The sequence below is a fragment of the Arvicola amphibius genome, chromosome 5 (genome assembly GCF_903992535.2).
Source record: "Arvicola amphibius chromosome 5, mArvAmp1.2, whole genome shotgun sequence".
Classification (NCBI taxonomy): Eukaryota; Metazoa; Chordata; class Mammalia; order Rodentia; family Cricetidae; genus Arvicola; species Arvicola amphibius.
Genome location: NC_052051.1, coordinates 118868518 through 118893142, shown reverse-complemented (window position 1 = coordinate 118893142; position 24625 = coordinate 118868518). Strand labels below are relative to the sequence as shown.

The 24625-nt window shown below is 42.1% G+C and overlaps 1 protein-coding gene across 1 annotated transcript in view; it reads left to right on the top strand.

The window, feature by feature from the left end:
- Lars1 (leucyl-tRNA synthetase 1) overlaps positions 1 to 23279 on the top strand; it is a 56213-nt gene extending 32934 nt beyond the window's left edge. The window contains exons 22-32 of the mRNA XM_038330358.2: positions 500 to 563; positions 6439 to 6622; positions 8271 to 8361; positions 9529 to 9669; positions 10456 to 10596; positions 11189 to 11299; positions 12520 to 12630; positions 14675 to 14779; positions 15801 to 15896; positions 17104 to 17236; positions 22903 to 23279. Coding sequence (XP_038186286.1) covers positions 500 to 563; positions 6439 to 6622; positions 8271 to 8361; positions 9529 to 9669; positions 10456 to 10596; positions 11189 to 11299; positions 12520 to 12630; positions 14675 to 14779; positions 15801 to 15896; positions 17104 to 17236; positions 22903 to 23108 — 1383 coding nt within the window. The 3' untranslated portion in view covers positions 23109 to 23279. The remainder of the gene's footprint in view (positions 1 to 499; positions 564 to 6438; positions 6623 to 8270; positions 8362 to 9528; positions 9670 to 10455; positions 10597 to 11188; positions 11300 to 12519; positions 12631 to 14674; positions 14780 to 15800; positions 15897 to 17103; positions 17237 to 22902) is intronic.
- Positions 23280 to 24625: the final 1346 nt, after the last annotated feature.

Below are 24625 nucleotides of genomic sequence, written 5' to 3'. Positions count from 1 at the left end.
ATCCAAGCTCCCTTCTGGACTCCGTGGGCATGTGCACGCTCACACACACTCATACCCTCACACATACATAAATGAAAATGGAAACAAATCTTTATTAGTGTTATAGTGGAAATAGATACAGATTTGAACAAACAGCAGTTGGTATAAATTACAGTATGCAGTGTCAGATATAGCCAGTATTCTAAGAGCAAAAGGTGATTTTAAAAGTTCTCCTGCAGTGGGCATGGTGGTGCGCACCTTTCATCTTAGCGTTTAGGAGGCAGAGGCAGATAGTTCTCTATGAGCTCCTTTCCTGCAAGGGCTACATGGTGAGACCCTGTTAGCAAATGCTACTTCTCTATAGCTGAAGGTCGTGAAAGTCTCACTCTACCCTCAAACTCACAGAGATCCACTTGCCTCTGCCTCCCGAGTGCTGGGATTAAAGGCGCATGCCACCACTGCCAACCCAGCTCATTTATGTATATTCTTATTAATGCTTAAATACTGCTTGCTTTTTCAGATGTCAAAATCTACGGGCAACTTCCTCACTTTGAGCCAAGCTGTTGACAAATTTTCAGCTGATGGTGAGTATACATTTTTATCCTTGCTGTTACTCAGATAGGGCTGCAGAAGATAGGTTTAAATTGTTGTTTATTCTTTTGCTTTTACCAAAAATTTAAATACTCATGTTTTCTTTGTGGATAAGCAGCACAGTATATAAATTAAAACAGCAGAATTGCTGATATAATCTATTCAAGAAAAAGCTCAATACGTTCAGAGTCGTAAAGATGTTTTTGTGCATCTGTGTATGGCGCATATATGAGTGTGAGCACGCTCGTACCGTGGTGCATATGTGTAGATCACATGACAACTTTTTTCCCATGACATTGTCTACAATGAACAGATGACAGATGTTTGGAGCTGATATTTTCTCTCCACCTTGCTTTAAGGCAGGATCTCTCTTGTTTCTCTGTATGCTTCAGGCTAGCTGGCCAACAAACTTGGGGTGATTCTTCTCTTCCCACCTCTCATCTCCCCATAGTAATTCTGGGGTTACAGATGGGTTCTACCACATTTGTTTTTTTTATGTGTGTTCTGGAGATTTTTGGGTCATCAGACCTGCCAAACACTTAACCTAAGGAACCATCTTGACAACCCTGTAGTTTTTCTTAAAATATTATTGCATTATTTTCCCTTCTAATTCCTCCCTACAACCCTTCTCGTCTATACCCCAATGCCTACTTTCTCTTACATTCATGACCTTTTTTTTTTCTTTTGTTGTTACGTACATATTTCTTTTGTTTTTCAAGACAGGGTTTCTCTGTGTAGCCCTGGCTACACTCTGTAGACCAGCCTGGCCTTGAACTCACAGAGGTCCACCTGCCTTTGCCTCCCAGGTGCTGGAATTAAAGGCATGAACCACTACCACCTGTCCATATTTCTTAATATATAAATATACCCTACTTAGTCTGTGAGATGTTCCTTTTTGTATTTGATTTCAGGGTTGACTCCTTGGTATTCGATGACCAATGAGGGTGGGAGGGCTTCCCTGGCCTGGAGTGTTTGTTTGGTCCAGGGTCCCTCAAAGTAGCTCGTGTGACAAAACTTCCTGGACAGACTCACCATACACATCTGCTCACCCTAGATAGGGATCCCACGACAAACCAAAATATGGGTACCTTCTATATTTCAAAATACAGAAGCCAGACTTTGGTGAACCAAAGTTTTATTGGGATTATTTACAGAGCAGAAATGACTCAAAGACAGCTCTATCACCAAAGCCCACCCTGGCATGCGTGATAGCTCACAAGGCTGGGAACATGAAGCACAGTACACAGCCTGCACAGCTCAACAGGCTGTAGAGTGTCCTTTCCAGGTGGTCCAAACCTCTTCCAGGCAGCTATCTGGTCTCAGAGTCTTCTGTGCAGCTTGCAGCTTTTCTCCTTTGAGAGCAGCTCAGCTTCAGTCTGTGTGGTTGTGGCTCTCAGCTATTGTTTACTCTGACAGGGAGGGGCCTGGTGAATCTCGTAAGTTTTAGGGACTTCCTGAAGCTACTTTGAGTTGTTTACATTCCTATTTAAAGAGCTTCTCTTTAGGATAGAATGTTTCAATCTCACAAGAAATTGTTCACAACCTCCACACCCTCCTCCAGTTCTTAATGTTCTTTCTGTTTCCTCTTGGCAATGGTCCCTGAGCCTGGGAGGGGGGTGACTGTAGATGTTCACCTATGACAAAGAAATAGGCCGCATGTCACAGTAGCAGTCCCTTGTTCTCAGCAGCATCACCAGTGGTTATGAGTTGAGGCTGACAACAGTGATCTGTGGGTGTGAACACGCATGTATAGAAGGCAATTTGACAGGCATGTGACAGCCATCAAATAAAATAATAGAAATTACTTTCCCTTGTGACTTATGACCTTCCCAGCTACAGGTTTTGTCCTGGCTTATAGTACCAGATGTGAATGTCCTCTTTTAGAGTAGATCTTAAATCTAACTGGAAGGCGTTGGTCTTACCATGCTAGAGCCACTGTTGCACAAGCAGGCACATCCTGCCTGGCATAGCGATATTTTAGCCAAACAGGAGGCCTGGTGACAGTTCTCCACCAGCAGCCTCCATAGCCCCCTCTGAAACTAGAGTAGCCAGCCAGCTGGGTAGGAGTTTTCTGTGCAGTCCTGGCTAATTTCCCCATGTCCTACAGCCAAAGGATACACATGTGATGTCTTTGGCAAAAGCATCTTACGGCCTAGTCCTAGCCTACATCCAACAGAAGTAACCATAGCTACTTAGCTTTTATGATTTGTGGGGCCTCAGTTCCCCTGGCCAGTAGTTCATAGAAACGTAGCCCACTCTTAGCACTAGAGTTTTTATTCAGTAACCTTCTGGCCCCTGGGAGGGTCCATTTTTTACCCATGGAGAGGGTACCTTTTGGAATTTTTTTCCCCCTGTAATTAACCTAGCCCCAGTTGGGTTGCAGAGCAGTTAAAAGTACCCTTGCACTGGTTGTCTCTCTGATGGCTTCTGAATCTGCAAAACCTTAGAGGTTAGCATTGTCACCTAGATAACAAAACCTTTCCCAGAGGATGAGCAGGACAAGGCAGCATCCTGAACCACCATTCCATAGCAAGTAGTGGGGTTAAAAGATAACCTGTCCTCTGTTCTCAGCAAGTGTTGGGTGACCCCAGAGGTTCACAGCTAAAAAATACTAAAGTCAGACATCAGCAAGGGCTGATACAGCATGGAAAGGTTCCATTCATTTGTATCAATTGATTCCTCCACAGATCAAGGTTGGGTAGAAAGCTTAGATAGGAGGCGCTGATTTAATTAGCTCCCTCTAATCCCTAGTCACTCTCTCTGAGCCATTACGGTTCCATATCCATGGCGCCTTCCTACGTCTCTCCAAACCAGACAAACTCAGTGGGCCTGATTTAATCCGCTCAGACTGACTTAGGGCGGAAGGTGAATGTGGTCCTGCTTTCCCCTGTATACCTGCTGCTTCCCTTGGTAAGAGTGGCCCTGGGTGGGCACAGTGGCTTGTAGCCTCCTGGGTCACCACTTCTGCTCTTGGGGGCGTTATTTATTTATTTATTTATTATATATACAACATTCTGCCTTCATGTTTGCCCGCATGCCAGAGGAGGGCACAGATCTCAGTACAGATGGTTATGAGCCACCATGTGGTTGCTGGGAATTGAACTTAGGACCTCTGGAAGTGCAGCCAGTGCTCTTAACCTCTGAGCCATCTCTCCAGCCCTTGGGGGCATTCTTGACAGGGCAAACTGGGCAAACCATCTCCACCCCTAGCATAACCTTTTGCTGGAGGGCAATGAACCTTCCCTAGTCTGGGAGGATAATTACCCACCCCTGGGACAAGCTTGACCATCTTTACTTGTATTATTATACATGTATGTCTTCTGTGAACTGCTCCTCTGACTTTTAAAGCCTTCAGGAAGCTCCCTGGCACACAGTTTGGCTCTCTTCTTACTTTTTTTCTAGGAACTTCAGCTCAGCACACATCTTGCCACATTTGTGCTTGAGTCACCAAGACAGACCTCTTCCTTCTGCTTTACCTTTCCTTTTCCTCTAGCGTGCTCTTTTAGTTTACAGACATGCTCTCCCTGCTGGTCTAAGTCAGGTAGCTGCCAGAGCCTTTCCTACTTTATAAAGGTTTTTGACTACCGAAAGACTGAAGCCGTTAAAGCTCTATAACATCCTTGAGGTGCCTGCCGGGTCAGCATTTTCTCTAACTTGTCTGTGAACACAGTTCTCTCTGGCCCAGTGAACTGGGGTCCAAACACAGGTTTTTTTTTTTTGTTTGTTTGTTTTTGTTTTTTATTCCTAGTTCCCTCAATAGTACCTGCCCTTCCTTATGGTCCTCTAACTCCTGATATTTATGGAGACTTCAGACAGAGAATACCAAGTGTTCTAATGGCTTTGTTAAGCCAGCCCATTGGGGAGTAATTTCCCTCACACTGTCATGGGTTATGCAGTATTTTCCTTAAGAAGGGATGAGAAATTACATCACTCAGCTTTTCTGCATCCACAGCTGTTAGACTGATCCATCCATTTCTACATCTTACAACCCCACAAGCCAGCCTGAGACAGGCTCCTTCATTGCTTGTGTTAAAAAATCTTCCCTAATTCCAGCAGTTCAAATGCTGAATATTTCCTGGTATCATTAATATTTTTGCATTGGACCATTGTTAATGCCCCTAGCTATACACTGGATTATAGATTATCCCTTTTTCTACTAAAGGTTGGACTTGAGGATTATCTTTTATCTCTTTTACCATGTTCTCCCCTTCCTCCTCACTCTGAATCTTCATGGGTTCAAAGTTCTTGGATTCAAGGAAGAGCTTTTGATCACAAATCTAACTTGTATTCACTTTTTTTTCTGGCCCCTTAAGCCTTAAGAATCAGCAAACCTCCAGGCGGTCATGGCACATGCTCTTAGTTCCAGCACTAAGAAGGCAGAGGCAGGCAGATATCTGTGAGTTCAAGGCCAACCTGGTCTACAAGATCTAGGTTCAGGACAGGACAGGCTCCAAGGCTACAGAGGAGCCCTGTCTGATGGACAGATGGCTCAGCGGTTAAGAGCACTGACTGTTCTTTCAGAGTACCCAGGTTCAGTTCCTAACACCCACATGGCAGCCAACAACTGTCTGTAACTCCAAGATCTGACCAGACACCCTCACCAGACATATATACAGGCAAAACAGTAATGCACATAAAATAAAAATAATAAATTATTAAAACAAAAAGAATCTGCAAGCCAGCGCCTCCATCTCATCCTCTTGTTTATCTAATTTACTTGGCAAATCAGAGGCTAACAGAGGATGCTAACAAACAACTTTCTGTTTGGCTGCCGTCTTGGCCTCAGATGCGTTTCTAACTACACACAACAGAAGCTAGGTAATCTTAACTGCTTTCCGACAGTCTTGACCCTTGTGCACTAATCTCAAGGATTGTAAAAGTCCTCTAAACCTTTAACTGTTTTCAGGGCCTCTCCATATTCATGTGACAGACCCCACTCATCAAGCAGGCATGCAGCCCCAATCACATAAATGAAGATTGCTGGCCCGGGATTCCTTTCACAGACTCTCTTAACCCTGAAGGATCAGCCTTAGTTGCTTGTCTCACTACACTTAACACAAACCATGTCTCAGTGCCACTGTCATCTCAGCATGTCTGGGAGAAAAACCGCATCCTGAGTGTGCTCAAACCGACACAGAGAGTATTGTAAATAGTTAGAGTCTTACTTTTGCTGTTGATCCAGGATAGTCATACATAACATTTATGATTTCTTTTTTTAAGTAATTTATTTATTTACATTTTATGTGCATTGGTGTTTTGCCTGCATGTATGCCTATGTGAGGATGCTGGATCCTCTGGACCTGGATTCCATACAGTTGTGAGCTGTCATGTGGTTGCTGGAAGTTGAACTTGGGTCCTCTGGAAAAGCAGCCAGTGTTCTTAACTGCTGAGCCATTTCTGCAGTCCCCATTTATTATTTTTTAAATTTGTATGTAAGGATTGCAGTGTACCCAACTGGATGCATATTTTTTTTTCTAGAATGTAAGTGTGTGTTTTGTTTTGTCTTTTTTGAGACAGTATCACATATAGCTTGGAATGGCTTTAAGCTTTCTATGTGGCTAAGGATGACCTTGGGCATCTGCTTTTAACTCCCATGTGCTGGGGTTACAGGTATTTGCCACCATGCCTGGCCTTCAGTAATCACACACACACACACACACACACACACACACACACACACATTTGGTTTTTCAAAACAGGGTTTCTCTGTGTAGCCCTGGATGTCCTGGAACTTGCTCTGTAGACCAGACTGACCTCAAACTCAGAGATCCACCTGCCTCTGCCGCCTGAGTGCTGGGATTAAAGGTGTGCACCACCACCGCCCAGTCAAAACCAGGCTTTTAAGTGACTGACTTCGTTTTCTTTCAGGAATGCGCCTGGCTCTGGCTGATGCTGGTGACACTGTTGAAGATGCCAATTTTGTGGAAGCCATGGCAGATGCAGGTATCCTCCGTTTGTACACATGGGTAGAGTGGGTCAAGGAAATGCTTGCCAACTGCGACAGCCTCAGAAGTGGACCTGCCAACACGTTCAATGACCGTGTGTTTGCCAGGTAATCCTGGGCCAGCGCCACGCCATGGGAGTTGTGTCGTCCTCATGGTTTTCAGGGTGTCTGTTTCTCCTTTTTTCCTAAGATAAGTTAAACGATAGCGATAATTGGTGTTTGCTGAGGGCCTCTCTAGCCTCAGAGCAATGTCATGTGCTAACAGGGTATCTGGCTCAGCCTTGGGGATGAGGAAATTGGGACTCAGCAATTATTTCGTTAAATGTCTTGACGTAGTAATAGGAAACTTGGGATATAAATTTGTCTGCATCTCCAAAACCTCTGCATAACATTACTCTCCCATTACAGTAGCATCAAATGGTGACAGGAAAAACAGGCTAAGAGAAAGGGAGAAATACCTTTAAAAACAGTTAAGACATTTGGTGGCCTTGTGTTGGGAGTGATGAGTAAGATTTCCTGGGTGGGCAGAGCACCTACTAACTGGGAATTCAGTACAGGTGTAAAGAGTGTTCAGGGAGACTGAGAATTCTGGGTTTCTTGAATAAATAGATAGTAGTCTTGCAGGGAAAGGAGAAAACACATATAATCCTTGGAAAGTTCAGTATATTTCAAGGCATGAAACAGGTCAGGGCCAGCTCAGGTCAAATTGAATCTGGGGTGATGAGAGGTGTGTTTCCTAATAGCTTGTAACTATTACTTAACATCAGTAAATCCTGGCTACCGCCTTAGTAGGCAATTTTTATAGTGTGTTTAAGGAGCATTAACAATGATATCAGTGAGGAAGTATTTGGGGAGACAGGGTCTCATACTACCCTAGGCTGACCTTGAACTTATACAGTCCTGCCTCAGCCTCCCAAGTACCTGGATCACAGGCCACCATGCCCAGCTCTACCAAGAAACTTAACAAACAACAACAACAAAAACACTGCTAAGTGTGTTATTATAAATAGGAGCTCTGGATAGTGAAAGCCAACACTGCATACAAGTGGGTAGACTACAGTTTTAAAGAGGACAAAGCAGTTTTATATTGAACAATTTTTTTTAAAACCCCCAATTTTAAAAGCGCACATGCATGCCCTCCCCCCGTATGTGTGTGTGTGTGTGTGTATATGTGTGTGTGTGAGAGAGAGAGAGAGGAGAGAGAGAGAGAGAGAGAGAGAGAGAGAGAGAGAGAGAGAGAGAGAGAGAGAGAGAGAGAGAGAGAACAACCTCAGGCATTGGCCCTTGCTTTCCACCTTGTGTATACCACACTAGCTGGACTGGGGGCTTCCTGGGATTCTCCCGTCTCAGCCTCCCGTCTCACCTTGATGCGCTGATATTACCGACAGGCACTGCATCATCTGGCTTTAGTTGAGCCCTGAGCATCTGAGCTTAAGCTGTCTTGCTTGTATGGCATGAGAAGCCACTTTACTCAATGAGCCATCCCCTGGCCCTTGTACTGAGCAATTTGAAATGTTTTTGGTCTCTTACTGATTTTGCTGGTTATCAATCTATATAATAGTTATGTGTGTGTGTGTGTGTGTGTGTGTGTATATATACACACACACACACAAATATATGTATATATATATACATAAAATGTATAAGTACAGGTCTGTCATATATATTATGTAAAACATAAATATACAATATTTAAAAATTCATAAAATACATAGTTGTCTTTAAACTGAATAGATTTTCTTTCCCTATTCAATAGTGAAATGAATGCAGGAATTATAAAAACAGATCAAAACTATGAAAAGATGATGTTTAAAGAAGCTTTGAAAACAGGTTTTTTTGAGTTTCAGGTATGCTATTATTTTGGTCTCTAAAACATGTCAGCATTAATATGATGTATTTCCTTCTTTTTCTTCTTGCTATGAGATAATTGCACGCCCAAAGCACAGACTGAAAATCTTTTCAGTGAGTTTTCTAAGTGTTCTGATACTGCGGTTTTAAAGTAGCTTTCTTTGACATTGTGTCTGTGGCATCTACTTAGTATAGAAAATTCTGCTCTTATTTTACCCATGAGCGTTAAGAAATCCTCCTGCCTCCACTTAGATATGTACCACCGTGCCCTGATACACAAAAACATTGTAAATTGATAAATACGAAGACAAAAGTATAATTAATTGCCATAAATGTAAAAGCAAATGCTTTCTGAGTTTTTCCACAAGGTGTCAGGGTTTTTCCAAGTTTGACATTTCACGGGCCACATGTAGCTCAATCAATTTTGTAAAATGTCACATTGGGATTTATGTAACTTGGTTTTCAGATGTGGTTAAATAAGGCCAAGTGCTGAGTGTAGAAATCCTGCCTTCCTAGCCCTTTATATTAGTGTTGCTCTGGGTACTGCTCAAAGCCCGACCTTATAAAACAGCTCAGAGATCTAGCTTTATGCCTCACTGACGTAAACATGCCTTAAAATGCCTTTAAAAAAATGAACATAGAGGGCTCATGCCCATATTCCCAGTACTTGGGAGACTAAGGCAGGAAGATAGCTGTGAGTTTGAGGTTAGCCTGGATCAAAGAGTGTGGTTGTAAAAATAGAGGTAGTGCAAGCTTAGGGTGCACCGGAACACTCTGTTGCAGACCCTAAACCAGGTAGACAAGCAAAATTCTGAGGCTTTTGTTTTTTATTTTTCTTGCAGTCAAGAAAATTGAGAAAATTGAAGCAATTTTTTTGGTTTATTTTAAACCCAGGGCCTTGCATGTGCTAGGCATGCATTCTTGAACTCAGCTACATTTCCAGCCTTCTTTCTTGAGAATCATTACTATAAAGACATAATATTCTCTGGACAATATATTGTTTTTGTACCGTAGAGTTTTAAAAATTAAGTGAAACTTTTATAATAACTTACTATGGAATTTTTAAAAAGACTAACACTTAATGCATTAAAACCAAGAAACTGAATATTTTGTCTTTGTTTTAAAGAAGATGGTGAAAGTGATAAACCATTTGAAATTTTGTACAGGCTGCAAAAGATAAATACCGTGAACTGGCCACAGAAGGGATGCACAGAGAGCTTGTTTTTCGGTTTATTGAAGTTCAGACAATCCTTCTGGCTCCATTCTGTCCACATTTGTGTGAGCACGTCTGGACACTGCTGGGGAAGGTACATACATCGCTGGGTTTTAAATGTTAAAAATATGATCGCATGCATGTTGTCAACTATTTAATTCCCATCTGTATTTGAGTATGGGATGTACGCCTGTGAAACATTGTTCTTCCAGTGGTTAAAAAGGTGGAAACACTTTAGAGAGAGCTGGAAATAGCAGAGTGAGGTGATTATGAACAAAGATATAAGGGTATATTTACATAAATGCTCTTGTTTTATATAAAGCTCCTGGGATATATAGGGCTGCGTGCCAAGGATGCTATGTCACATTCATAGTGAGAAGATAAATTCAGTCATCTTCCTAGACTTGCAGATCAGTAGATTGCTCTGATTCGTGTTCCTCTCCAGCCTCCTTAGCCATGCGTTTGTGCTTCTCAGTCTGTGAGCATGTGTGGAGCTGTGCTGGTGATCTATACGCCGAATAGCCATTCTGTTAATGTTGGACGTATTAATAGGATAAAATCCGAGAGCATGCATAATTTATATAATAGTGATTAAATTTAGGCAAATTAACATTACATAATTTTCTTTGAAAGTGAGCATATGTGTGTGGGTATTAATATGCTTGTACAAATGGATGCTAATTAAGAATGTGGAGTCAGACTTCACAGCTTGAATTCCAGGGAACATTAGATCAGGGACTGTAGAAGTGTGCTATGGGTAGTCAGGTTTGCACTTGGGGCACACAATTCCAGATGGTAGCCATGGTGTAAAACTGTACGCAAGGCCTGGAAAGCAAGTGTTGTTTCATCTCACTCCATCTTTTTTTTTTTTTTTTTTAAGCCTGATTCAATTATGAATGCCTCATGGCCTGTGGCAGGTCCCGTGGATGAATCCTTGATCCGTTCTTCACAGTATCTCATGGAAGTAGCCCATGACCTTAGGTTACGGCTCAAGAATTATATGGTGCCAGCTAAAGGGAAGGTGAAGTCATCCTCTAAACAGTTTTTTTTTTAATAATTTATTTCTTTTATGTGCATTGGTGCTTTGGCCTGCATGTGTGCCTTTATGAGAGTGTTGGCTATCCTGGAACTGGAGTTACTGACAGTTGTGAGTTGCCATGTAGGTGCTGGGAATTGAACCCAAGTCTTCTGGAAGAGCAGCCAGTGCTCCCAACCGCCGAGCCATTTCTCTAGCGCAGTTTTTTAAAAAGATCATTTCTTACAGTATGTGGTTAGATAGCAAACTAGTGATTAAAATGGGTACTGCTGTGTATACTGCAGATATAGCTCTGAAGCATGTATGTTCTTTTAAAGGTCTGCAGCATGTATGTTCTAACTGCTAAGAGTCTGAACATACATATTCCAATTGCTTAAGGGTCTGAAGAATGTATGTTTTAACTCTTAAGGGTTTGAAGGATGTATGTTCTAACTCTTTAAGGGTTTGTAGCATGAATGTTTTAGCTGTTAAGGGTCTGAAGGATGCATTTCCAGCAGTTATGGTGGTTGTCTAGGCACTGAGTGTTCTCATCTTTGGTTTACATAAAAATCAATGTTTGTTTTCTTCTCCTGTGCAGAAGACTGACAAACAGCCACCACAGAGGCCCTCCCACTGCACTATCTATGTGGCAAAGAACTACCCTCTCTGGCAGCACATCACCCTGTCTGTCCTGCGAAGCCACTTTGAGGTGATGTTGATTTCCCTCACTACTATTGTGGGAGGATTGTGCTCAATGTCAGTCCACTGTGCCAGGAAAGCCACCTGAATCAAGGACAGAGTCGGTGATTGGCTGACCCTGTTCTCCATGCTTTCCCCAATCCAAAAGCCGTGGAAATCCTCCTCTGCCCCTCCTTTTCTCTTCCTGTCCCTCTCTATTCGACTTCTTCAGTCCTCCAAACATCTCTATGGCCAATCCTGGTCAGCCAGTTACTTACAGAGGCCCTGCCACCTGCCTCCTGAGTGTTGGGATTAAAGGTGTGCTACTACTCTTGCCCCTAATTTTTTCTTTCTTTCTTTCTTTCTTTCTTTCTTTCTTTCTTTCTTTCTTTCTTTCTTTCTTTCTTTCTTTCTTTCTCTCTCTCTCTCTCTCTTTCTTTCTTTTTTAAAAAATATTTTTATCTGTGTGATTATAATATGTATAGTTTATTATTTTAAGTTGTTGCCTGCGTGTATATATGTCTGTGCACCATATACATGCCTGTCCATTGGTGATCTATGACAACTGGTTTTGTTGTTGTTGTTGTTTTGAATAGATAGAAATGGTATTATTTTTGACCTCAGAAACTAGGGAATCTTTCTTCCCCCCTACAGGAGAGTATTCAAAAGCAGTCATATTTCAGGGCTAGAGATGGCTCTTGCTGAGGATCTGAGTTTGGTTCTTAGTACTTATGTCAGGCAGATCACAGCTGCCTGCAAATGTAGCTCCAGGGGGATTTGATACTTCTCAGCTCTGTGGACACCTGCTTTCATGTGCACACAGACAGACAGACAGACAGACACACACACACACACACACACACACTTAATTATGGGGAAAAGTCTCCCCCGGAGTCATCATATATAATGTTTTGTGTATGAAATGTATTGCTTTCCATTTTAACTTGACCAATGAACTGATAAGGTTTTTGAACTTGAGAACAAGATCCTTATAAAACTGCATCAGTCTCTTACCAGGAGGGGCTGCTTTCATTAAGAAAGGTGCAGTGTACTGCACGTGTGTTTCCCATGCCTCTGTTCAGAAGCGAGGGTCTTTGTGCATCAGCCACTGAACTTACCCTTCATGTTGCTGGGCTGAGCACCTCCTCCAGCAGCCGCCTTCTGCAGCGGGCAGTTTCTGCAGGCAGACCTGTGGTCTCATATCTTCTTTTAATGCTTCTCTTTACACTCCTCTCCTGCTCCCATTTTTAGGCCAACGGTGGGAAATTGCCTGACAACAAAGTCATTGCTTCTGAACTAGGCAATTTACCAGAACTGAAGAAATATATGAAGAAAGTTATGCCGTTTGTTGCCATGATAAAGGTAAGTGAGTATGGACCTTGGATAGCTGTGACCATTTGAGAAATGGTCAGCTAGCACAGAAGAGGGAAAGAGAGAAGCCTTCACGTCTCCCCCAGTGATATGCTAAAATAGCACTCCAGTCAATGGTTGTGAGACATGAACATCAGATTTTGAATTTACCTGCAGGGTTATGGAAAATAAGCATTTCAGACAGAAGAAAATAGGCTTAGAGTTGCTGCACTGACTTATTCCTGTGCCCTCCCCTTCTCCCTTTCCGATTTTGGGAAGAAGTGTGTTCTTTGGCTTCTGTTAAGGTGTGGTCAGTGGATCCTCTGACACGTCTCCATTTCTGTGGGTTAGCTGAGCTGCATGCACTGCAGCGACAGTGGTTACATTCGAATTAGTAGATGGAGCAGTAGGCTAGTAAGTTCTTTGTTATGAAAGAGTTGAGTTCTTTAGGATCTCAGTATTAGATTTTTCTTTTATTTTTTAATTAATTCTTTTGATACAGGGTCTCACTATATAGTCTTGGCTAACCTGGAACTCTGTATAGATCAGACTGGCCTCAAGCTCACAGAGATTTTCTGCCTGCTTCTGTCTCTCTCTTTCTCTCCCATTCTCTTTCCCCAACCCCCTAATCTGAGACAGGGTTTCTCTGTATAGTCCTTGCTGTCCTGGAACTTGCTTTGTAAACCAGGCTGACCTCAAACTAAGAGATCCTCCTGCCTCTTCCTCCTGTATGCTGGAATTAAAGGCATGTGTCACCACTCTCAGAAATAATATATTCTTAAATAATTTTTTTGATTTGCCAAGCAAAAACATCAGTGGTTTTGAAAATGTTGAAACGATTGATGAATGTGAGTATAAGAGAATGGCTTTCTTGGGCTGGGTATGTGGCCATGTAGTATAGAGAGTTTGCTTACCATGTCCAAAGCTCTGGGTTTGATCCCTAGCACCACATTAAACCAGATGCCGTGGTGCATACCTATAATTCCAGTACTTGTGAGGTGGAGGCGGGATAAGAATTTCAAGGACTCAAAACCAGCCAGGGCTACACAAGAGCTCATTTCTAAAGAAATTGCCTTCCTAGTACTTTTGTAGAAAAGGAAACAGAACTTAGGTGATCTCTTAGTCCATCTTTTACTGCATAACAGGTTACTACGGACTGGATAATCTTTTTCTTTCTCTTTTTGTGATGTTGGCAGTTAAATGTAGTGCTTTGTACATGTTAGGCAAGCGTCCTACCCATTTGTAGGAACACTAGGAGTTCCTTTGTCTTGTGGTTCCGAGGGTTGGGAAGCTAGAGCAGCACTGGCCCCTGCCTTTGTGCTGTGTCCCTATGGGGGAAGGACAGGTGGGCACCTGCAGTGCACACTGATCAGTAACTCATACTCCCTGTATAAAGCACCGATCGACTGCAGTTGGTAACCTAAAGCGGAGGACAGTAGAGTCATGTGGGGCCACTTTCCCAGGAAGCTAACACATTGTGTTACACAGCGGTAGTTGTACTTACTAAGTAGGATCGCTAAGGTTATGTTTTGAGTAGCAAGTATTTAATGTTGAAGAAAATAAAGCATAAGAAATTGTTTTTTGAATATGACAAGATTATCTGAATACCTAGATAGTATGATAGCGTCAGTTTTTCTTTAAGCTTTGCAGGCATACCTTTGGGATTTTTAATATTTGTTTTCTTGGAAAATTAAAAAAATATTAGCTAAAGAGATTTTTTTTCATAAATTTCTTTGATTTCTGTGGTTTGTACAATAAGTCATCTAAATGCACAGTTTTAAAACCGTGTTTATTTTCAGTGCCTGAAAAATCCCATGCCTTCTAGTGTTTTCAGTACTTCCTTAAATCTTATTTTACATGGCAATTATTTTGAGCAGGTAATTTCTTTAACAAGCAAACATAGATAAGGGAAACCCATTGAGTCAAAAGCCTTTCCTTTACCTGATGAAATGTAAATATTTCTTATCAATAGAGAGAATGATTGATTACTTAATGACAGATTCTTTTAAGCATGTTTTTAATATGATTTTGTTTTTTAAAATCATTTGGCTCTTAGGAAAACATGGAGAAGAAAGGGCCTCGAGTCTTGGATTTACAGTTGGAATTTGATGAGCAGGCAGTACTTATGGAGAATATAGTCTACCTAACCAATTCTCTCGAGGTAAGAGATCCAGGAATTGTATAGCTAGTTACGGTGGTTTCCTATAAAACTACAGTCCAGCTCTATAGCCTGGTAGGATACGTTTCATAAACAATATGTTCAATCTTTAGAACTTTTACTAAATATATAATTAATAAATGTTTTTCAGATGAAAGTAGATGAGTGGATATAAAAGTTGCAGAAAGAATCATCTGTCACCTTACTCATTTATCAGTTACCTTATATGTAAAACATGGGCTGTGTGTAGCTCGGGATTCTCTCTGGATTATCTTTAAAGCACTTAGGAGAATCCATGCACGTGTCATTGTCCCAGTTTCAGATCTCAGAGTTACAGAATTGACTTAATTATCATCTGTGGTCCCGGTCCATTCTCAGTCACAGCTTACATAGAATCTAAAAATGCCTTCCATTAGCTGAGGCAAAAGGAAAACCAATTTGCTTTAGAATACTGTTGGAAGACTCAGAATGTGGTTCTGATGATAATGAAGACACTGAAACCGCGCTGGTTTAGAGCGACTGAGGACTGTTTCAGGATCACAGAGCTGAAGATGAGTTCTACGTGAGGATTTGTTTTATTTGTTATCCCTGCACATTTGCCACCGGTGATTGACCCCAGGCCTTATGCTGGCTAGGCCTGTGGATCATGAAGTCCAGGATTAGTAGACGTCTGTATTGTGTATATCTCTAAATGCTCATATGTATGTATGCTCACATTTTTGTAGGTCAGAAACTCCTTAACTTTGGAGCTTCTGTTGTTTAGATGGAGGCTTTCATGCTGGCGGGTAGAGCCAGATTCTGGTATAGAAAGTGACACACGACTGTGTAAAGAACAATGCTCTGAAACAGCTAAGATGAGTGTTGATACAGATTGTAGATTTCATTTAACATTTATAAAGAAAACAATAAAATTGTGCAGATCATTTCATATTAAGTGGAGAAACCGAGATGAATGAGAGGAAGTGGTGATTAATTTCAGTCATACTAAGTGCTACTCATGACTTTTGTTTCCCTATCCGTTTAGCTAGAACATATAGAAGTCAAGTTTGCCTCTGAAGCAGAAGATAAAGTCAGGGAAGACTGTTGTCCTGGGAAGCCGCTTAATGTTTTCAGAACAGAAGTAAGTTGAAGAAGCCGTATTGAATCATTGACGCTTAGGCCTAGACATGAGCAGCACCCGTCATTCATAGGTGGCAGGAATTGAATCTGAAGGGTTAGAAATGGAGCAGAACATAGGTGTTCTGTTGCTCTGGCTTGTGTAGTACTGGTTATATTGTGTGGTAGTTTTGTTTATTATTTGTAGTTTTAAAAAACAAAGTAAGATGTTCTGAGCCTGGGTTTTTTGTTTTATTTTATTTTATTTTATTTTTTATTTTTATTTTTTTTGAGACATGGTTTCTCTGCATAGCTTTGGCTGTCCTGGAACTCACTCTGTAGTCCAGGTTAGCCTCAAACTCACAGCTCTGCCTGCCTCTGCCTCCCAAGTGCTGAGATTAAAGGTGTGTACACCACTGCCCAGCTCTGAACCTGGTTTTTACTCAAAGAAAGAAAAAAAAAGGGTAAGACTTTTGAACAGTGACAAAACTTTCAAATGTTCTATCCCGACTATTTAGCTGTTGTGCAAGCTTTTTGCTTTTTGGTTTAAACCAGGCATGTTCATCAACTTAATGCTAGAATTGCCTCCTACCTCTTATTTTTTGGTAGAAGTATAAAAGTCTTACAGATTCTATTTAGCCTCCAAGTATCCATTCAGATTTGGACTACGATTATGACTCCGTAGAATATCCTAATAGAGCACTTAGGAATGTTGTTCCTTTGACCATATTTAATTGAAAATAGCGGTTTATTTTGGAAGAGTGGGATAATCACATTCACGGAGACCTGAGTTTGTTTTGTGATAATTCTCTCATCGTCTCACAGTGTGGCTTGCAGAAGTGCAGTCTCTTGGCCCACAGAAATGAGTAAATAAAATGGTGTTCTTTATAGAGCTGTAATGTTCCCTTGGGGGATGGAAGCCATGTCTATAAAGTGTTTCTTCCGGAGCCTGACCTGCAGTAGGGAGGTTGAACAAGCGATGGTAGTCATGGGAGAGAAGATGCTGTTATTTTGCAGTCTGTCAGCAGGGTTGGTACATGCAGCTGTACTCTGTTTCCCCAAGACATCTGGGTTGAAACATGAGCTCACCCAGTTTTTCTGTCGTGTCTTGTCATGATTTTATGCAGAATTAGAAGTATCTTTAGTGGGCATTGAAAATATAGTAGAGATTGCCCTTATTTTTGGTGGCTTTCAAGTTTAATGTGTCATAACTTATATCTTTACTCTCCTAGCCTGGTGTGTCAATCTTCCTAGTAAATCCCCAGCCATCCAACGGCCATTTCTCAACCAGAATCGATGTCAGGCAAGGAGACAGCTGTGATTCCATAATCAGACGCTTGATGAAAATGGACCGAGGAATCAAAGGTAAAATCTTTCCCTTGAAGCTCCTACGTAGCAGAAGCTCATGTGTTGAGGAGCTGTAAGTAGAAGGGACAGAGAGAGCTCTTCTGACAACTGTGTAACACCGTGGGAAGAGAATTGAGCCCCAAACTGGAAACCTAGATTTTTTTTGGTCTTGTTTGGGCTCAGGTAGTTTGGTAACTTTGTGTCACGTAAATGCCAAGCTTGTTCTCTTTCAATGTTGTGAGTACTTTGAATTGGATTTTTTTTTTCAGTATCCTGTCTGGTTCTAAATTACAACAAGTGATTTATGTCTTTTAGAGGTAATTCAAAATTAGAAACATATACCCTGCCGGGCGGTGGTGGCGCACGCCTTTAATCCCAGCACTCGGGAGGCAGAGGCAGGCGGATCTCTGTGAGTTCGAGGCCAGCCTGGTCTACAAGAGCTAGTTCCAGGACAGGCTCTAAAAAAGCTGCAGAGAAACCCTGTCTCGAAAAACCAAAAAAAAAAAAAAAAAAAAAAAAACCAAAACATATACCCTTACTATTCTAGACTAAGTTGTCCAGCTGGGTCTCTTCCTAGGGAAAGAGGAGAATTAGAATGAGTTTTTGAGTGTCCTCCATGCATTAACTTATTGATCCTTTTACAAATTCAACATAAGTTTCGTCGTCATTATCATCATCCTCCTCCTCCTCCTCCTCATCATCATCCCCCTTGTATAGACAGTGGAATGGAAGCTCACAAAGGGAAATTTGCTCAGCTGGAAACTCTCAAGCCTAGAATTCAAACTTTTGGATTCCAAAGCTTCTGTTTTTTTTCTTTTAAACTGTGTTTCTCTAGGCAAAATACATATACAATCTCAATTTCTGATCTAGATTAGAAGTATATGTTCTGTGATTAAATTCAATATAAACACCCTCTCCCCTCCCCTGAAGGTCTTACTATGCAACCCTGGCTGGCCTGAGACCTGCTATGTAGACCAGATTTCCTGAAACTCACAGAAGTTTGCCCGCCTCTGCCTCTTGAGTGCTGTGGCCTCTCTTTTCAGTACCCAGTGTATTCATTAGTTTTCTTGTTGCTATGAAAAAATACCCAACAAGAACCAACCTAAGAGAGGAGAGACTGATTCCAACTCCCAGTTTGAGGGTGTAGAGGATAGTGGCAATGACCTGGCGGTGAGGCTAGCACTTGTCCATTGCCCAGGATCTTGAAGTGCTGGTCACAGTACATTTGCTGTAGGGAGCAGGTGGGAGAGCCTTGATGCTCAGCTGTCTTCCCTCTGTTCTCCTTCTGAGTCAGCCTGGGACCCAAGTCCACGGGCCAGTGCCACCCACGTTCAGAGTCGGACTTCTCTCCTCTGCTGAACCTCTATGGAAATGCCCTTACATATCCAGATTTGTGTTCCCCTGATTTTTAATGCTGTCAGGTTAGTGAAAATGACCCGTCACTCTAGCCAGGTTCTGGAGTGGACACGAGAGGCAGTTTAGTGTGTCTCTAGGACTTTTCTTCAGGATTATAAAGACTCACTAATGTTGATGTTCATCTTTTAGGTGATATCTAAAAGATGATGTCTCTCCCATTCCTCCCATCTCTTCTCCCTCATTGTGTGTGTATTTTCAGACAGACTCTTACTGTGAAGTCCTAGGTGACTTGAAACTCGCCATGTAGACCAGGCTGGCTTTGAACCTGTGGCAGTTCTTCCTCTGCCTCCTAACTGCTAGAATTACAAATGTGTGCCCCCAGGATTGGTCGTCTTATTTAATTTTATGTATTCATTTCTTTGCAGTGCTAGGTTTGAATCTAGGTTCTTGTACATGCTAGGCAAGGGATCTCCCATTGAGTTAGATCTCATTTTTAATGACTTTTTACTTGTTACGTATGTGCAGTGCACATACATGTAGGTTGGAGGGCAGCTTGTCAGACTTCGGTCATCAGGCTTGTGCACACCTGCGCCTGCAGAGCCATCTTGCTGGCCCTCTTTTCTTTCTGATAGTAATCAAAAATGTGTCAGTTTGGGTAACCTGTTGCCTCTTCCTGTTTTCTTCTAGTCCTTTTTGACCATTCTTCACCATCCCACCTATTCTAGGTACTTCACAGAAGTAGGATTGGTGTTTTATTTTTAAAGATTCGCTATGTTGTATTAGTAAGCTCTCTCTCTCTCTCTCTCTCTCTGTGTGTGTGTGTGTGTGTGTGTGTGTGTGTGTGTGTGTGTGAAGACATGACTTCTCACTCTTGTCCACTCTGACCTGACAGAGGCAATTTCCTGCCTGGTCTCCTTCGCAGCAGCTCAACTGCAGCATGGGCTACTTTGCCCAGCAGCATTTTTCTTTTCACTAAGCAAAATGTCTCCCGTGGGGAGATGTGGGAAGCCAGCTCCGTCTGTAAAGATGTGAGGCCTGGGTTTGGATCCCAGCACCAATATTCCAAATGGAAGGAAACCAGCCAGGTGCAGTGACATGTGCTGTAACCCCAAAGCTGAGGGGGTGCGGGGAGACAGATGGCATTCAGGTAGCCAGCCAGTCTAGCTGAAACAGCAAGCTCCAGGTTCTTAATAAATAATAAGGTGGAGAGTGACAGAGGAAGACTCTTAGTGTCGACCTTCACATAACATATGAGTTCACCCGCATACATGCATATACTACACACACACACACACTGTTTCCCAAGATTCATCCATGTTCTTAAAGATTTGTTCTTTATTTTATGTGTATATGTATGTGTCTGAATGTATGGATGTGCACCATGTGAGTGCAGGTGTCCATGGAGGCCAGAAAGAGGTGTCAGATCTCCTGTAACTGGAGTTACAGGTGGTTGTGGTGCTGGGAACTGAACCTGGGTCTTCTGCAAGATCAACAAGTGTCTTAGTCACTGAGTCATCTCTGTAACTCATACAGGCATTTATTATGTTTCCTGGTGAAATACTACAGAATGGTACATATGCCTTTGGAGCAAATAAGCAGGACTTGAAAATTTGAAAGTATGACTAGGAAGCCATGGTATGTCTCTTCATATTTGTATTGCTTTCATTCCATCTTCAGCAAGTTTTCTAATAGGAAGAACACACAGTCCTTAAAGCCATTAGAATGGCTTTTAAAGAAAACGGGTATTTGTGGGAACTCATGGGTTCTTATTATGAGGTTGTGGTATACCAGAGGATGTGTGTCTGCATTGAAAATTGTATTGTGAAGTGTTAAATTGGGGGTGATGAGATGCCTCAGTGAGCGAAGGCACTTGTTAAGCTGATGACCTTGGTCCCTATCTTGTCATGGAAGAAGAGAAACTTAATTGTCGTCTGAATTACACATGTGTGCTATGGCATGCATACACAAATATTCACAAAATAAATAAATGTAATAGATTTTATTTTTTTTTGGAGGGGTATTTCCAGGCAGGGTTTCTCTGTATAGCCCTGACCACTTTGGAACTTGCTCTATAGAGCAGGCTAGCCTTGAATTCAGATTAGCCTGCCTTTGCCTTCTGAGTGCTGGAATTAAAGTTGTGCACCATCACTGCCTGGCAATTTTTTTTTAAGATGTTAAGTCAGCATTTCTGTTAAAGGTATTCAGAGCACTGACTGGGTTCCTCAGAACTGTACTGGCATTACTGTATATTTGTTGTCTTTTCTCATGGAGCCTCTGATATTGTTCTTATCTCTTTATTTTACAACCTACGAATATATCCAGTGTGAATCACAGTTTTAAGTTTGGTGTTAGTAGCTGCTATAAATTTTGGAAAATGGATAGATGCATTAGAGAAGTTCGAAATTGGTATTTGTGTGAGAATCACCAGAAGAGATCTAACCTTGATACTTTCCATAGGCCTTCATGTTGCTTTGATATGTATGAGAGCTGAACATATTGAGTATGTAAGATAGAAAAACAGTTCAAGTCAATAACACACTTCATAGTCTGTCTGCGGCACTAGCCAGCGAGCAGTCCAATTAGGGCCAATTGTATTGAGGGTGATTATGATCGAGGGCCGGGAGAAACTCGGCTCAAACCATCATTTTACTCCACAAAGGCCACTGAGCAACTCTTGATGATAATGACTTTAAATCACTCACACCTATGCCACATATGAACTAATAACTTGGAGGTGAGAGACTCCATTTCATATTATCAGTCCCCAGGGACTTTCAATCGCTCTCATCTTTTCTCTAAGTGCCTTAAATCTTGTGTAGTTGCAGGCTTAAATTTCAGCATTTTCAGTGATGAGAGAGATCTAGGATAAGGATAGATAAGAAGGCCACTAAGAAAACCCTACACATTTATTGGCAGTAATGAAGCACATGGCAAAACATCAAAGCAAATGCGTTTTGTCACTTAGAAGGCTGATTGAGTGTTAAGGTTTCTTTGAAATAGTTGGAATTAGAATGGGTTGAAATGATGAGGGGAGACTGTGAGAGAGAGAGAGAGCTGCAGTGACTGTATAAAACCTGCTGGCAGAACTTGTTACAGTTTCTATAGCAAAATATTTGGTGCCACTGATGTACCGGTGAAATTGCAGTAGCTGTTACCATGGATTATATTCACCCAAACAAGATGAAGGCTTGCGGAAGACTGCTGTCTCCCCTGTTTTAGGTTTCAAGGCTTGTGCTCTGTCTTGGAGCCGACTGTGTATGGCTTCTGCAGAAACTCAGAACACTCGCAGGCAGGGTTTGCTTTTATGGCAGATGCAGGTAATTGCTCTGTAAGCCCTGAGAGCTCTTCTCTAAACTTGCTGCCTTTCAGTCTTTGTTTCCCAGAGAGAAGAGAATGCCTGGAAGACTTGCACTCTGGGTATGACTGCCAGCTGCATTAATGTCTCCTTTGATCTCTTACCCCTTAGAGAGCTAAGCTTTGTCCTCTTGAGACGCCATGAGGGGATGGAGCTCACAGACCACCCAGTGATCTATTTTAGAAAAGCTTGGAAGTAAAGTAGGGAATGTCATTTGGGGAGGGGCAGGTGAAGCATAGCTGACCACACTGCTCGGAATGACCTAGACCTAGGACGAGCATTTGTGTCAGTGTTTTCCCCCCATATACAAGCAAAATTGTTTGATGTTGAAAGTCTCAGAATTGCTTAAAGTTTTTTGATTAGATTGTTGAATCATAAATTTATCCATAGGATAAGTGCTTGTTTGATTTTGGGTTGCTGTTTTGTATTTTTGTTTGTTTGTTTGTTTGTGAGGAGCTGTATTACGAGGTTGTACAACAGTAAACCAGATGCCAGTCAGATAAGAGCTCATCTCAAAGTTGCCCCTCTCTCTGCCCCCCCCCCCTTCCTGGTTCTCACCAGCTTGTGCTATAAGCACTTCTTGTCTCTTGAACAACAGAAGAAATAGGTAGTCCTGCTTTTCACAGTGATCATGACTCCTCCAAAAAGAGCTCAGAGAAGGTCCCTCACCAGCAGAGCGTGTCCAGGAGCACCAGAGGCTTGGTGGAGCCTGTAAAGGCGATGGAAACCGTAGGTTAGCTCTTAAAGAATACTGTTCTTCCTCCCTCTTGGTTTGGTGTTCAGATGTGTTACACAGACGCTCTGACTGTTTGGTTCAGGTGTAAAGCTGGGAGGGGATGAAGTTTACAAGATGCTAGCTTTGCTTCTGAGGCCGGGTCCTAAGAATCTGATGAAAATGCCTGTGTTTGGCTGTTATGAGGTTGTGCCAGTGACTATATGCAGACACTCATGTTGGGGATCTCTTTTGCTATAGATCTTTCCAAAGTGAAACTGATGCGGTTTGATGATCCTCTGTTGGGGCCTCGACGCCTTCCAGTCCTTGGGAGCGAACACAGCGAGAAGACGCTCATTTCTGAGAGTGCCGTTTTCCACGTGGACCTAGAGAGCAAAAAAGTTCACCTCACTGAGAACGGGCTATGCACAGATATTGGCGACACAATGGTCTATCTGGTTCACTGAGAAAACTCGTGCAAATTGGAGATTTAATGTGGTTTCTAAGTTACTTCTGCCCTGAGACTCTCAAACTAGATCTAAATAGACTTCATTTCTAACTGCTGGATTCTTTATGTAGTCATAATTATACCAATTCATCTTTGATTTCTAAATCTAATAAACTTGCATTTTTTTTCACCTTTGGGCCTCTAAGAGAAACGGTTTGTACTACATTATTTCTTTATTTTTAACAAATAGTTCTGTTTCCTAGGAGTTTTTAATCTTTACACAAAAGTGTCAGGATGTCCCCTTTTGGGGTCTGTGTTTTATGTTTCAGAAAGGGTCTCACTGTAGCCCAGGCTGGCCTCAGTGCTCATGATCCTCTTGACTCAGTTTCCTAAATGCTGGGATTCTAAGCATGTCCACTGTGCCTTTTGTTGGTGTGTCCCTTTTATGAATTATGCTTTTTACTGTTTATGCAGGTTAAGGGGCATCACAGCTCTTGATAACATAATTGTTTAGATGACGGGCAGTAGTGGTGCATGCCTTAATCCCAGAACTCAGGAGGCAGAGGCAGGAGGATCTCTGGTTCCAGGACAGCCTGGTCTACAGAGTGAGTTCCAGTACAGATAAGGCTACACAGAGAAACCTTGTCTTGAAACAAACATACAAAAAGAAAAGGAAAAGACAGTAGTGAGTGGGCTAGTTCCATTACTTTTATGAGTGTGATGTGAGCGTGTGTGTAGTGGATGTGTGTGGATGTGTGCAGAACTCTGTGCACATGCTCATGTGGCTAGTTCCATTACTTTTATGAGTGTGATGTGAGCGTGTGTGTAGTGGATGTGTGTGGATGTGTGCAGAACTCTGTGCACATGCTCATGTGCCAGACAGAAGAGGACGCTGGGTGTTTTGCTGTCATTCTCTGAGACATGATCTGCCACTGAACCTGAGCTAGACTAGCAGTTATGGATCCCAAGGAAATATTTTTGTTTTTCAATTTACTCTTATTATTGTGTGTCTATGTATGGTGTATGTCTGTGTGTGGAGGGGGTATTTGTACCATGGTGTGTACATGGAGATTAGGGGACAGATGTCTGTATCTGCTGTTTTGTTTTTTGAGAGAGGGTTTCTCTGTGTAGCTCTGACTGTCCCGGATATCACTCTAGATTAGGCTGGCTGCAAACTCACAGAGATCCTCCTGCCTCTGCCTCCTGCATGCTGGGATTAAAGGCGGACACCACTATGCCCAGCTCTATATGTGGTTTTAACTATATCATTTATTAGTCTTTTATGTCCAGCTTCATGGTTTTCTTTTAAAAAAAATTGTTCTATTTTCAACTAATAGTGCATTTGTGTGCCCTGAGTGGGAGTTTATGCACGTGCATGTGCGTCAGTGCCCGTGGAGGCCAGAAGACAGCTTCATTTCTTGGAGCAGGAGAGAAAGGCCACTGGGAGCCAGCTCTAGAAACTGAACTCAGATCCTCTGCAAGGAAACAAGAGTTTTTAACTGCTGAGCCATTGCTCTAGCCTGCTGCTTTTTCTTT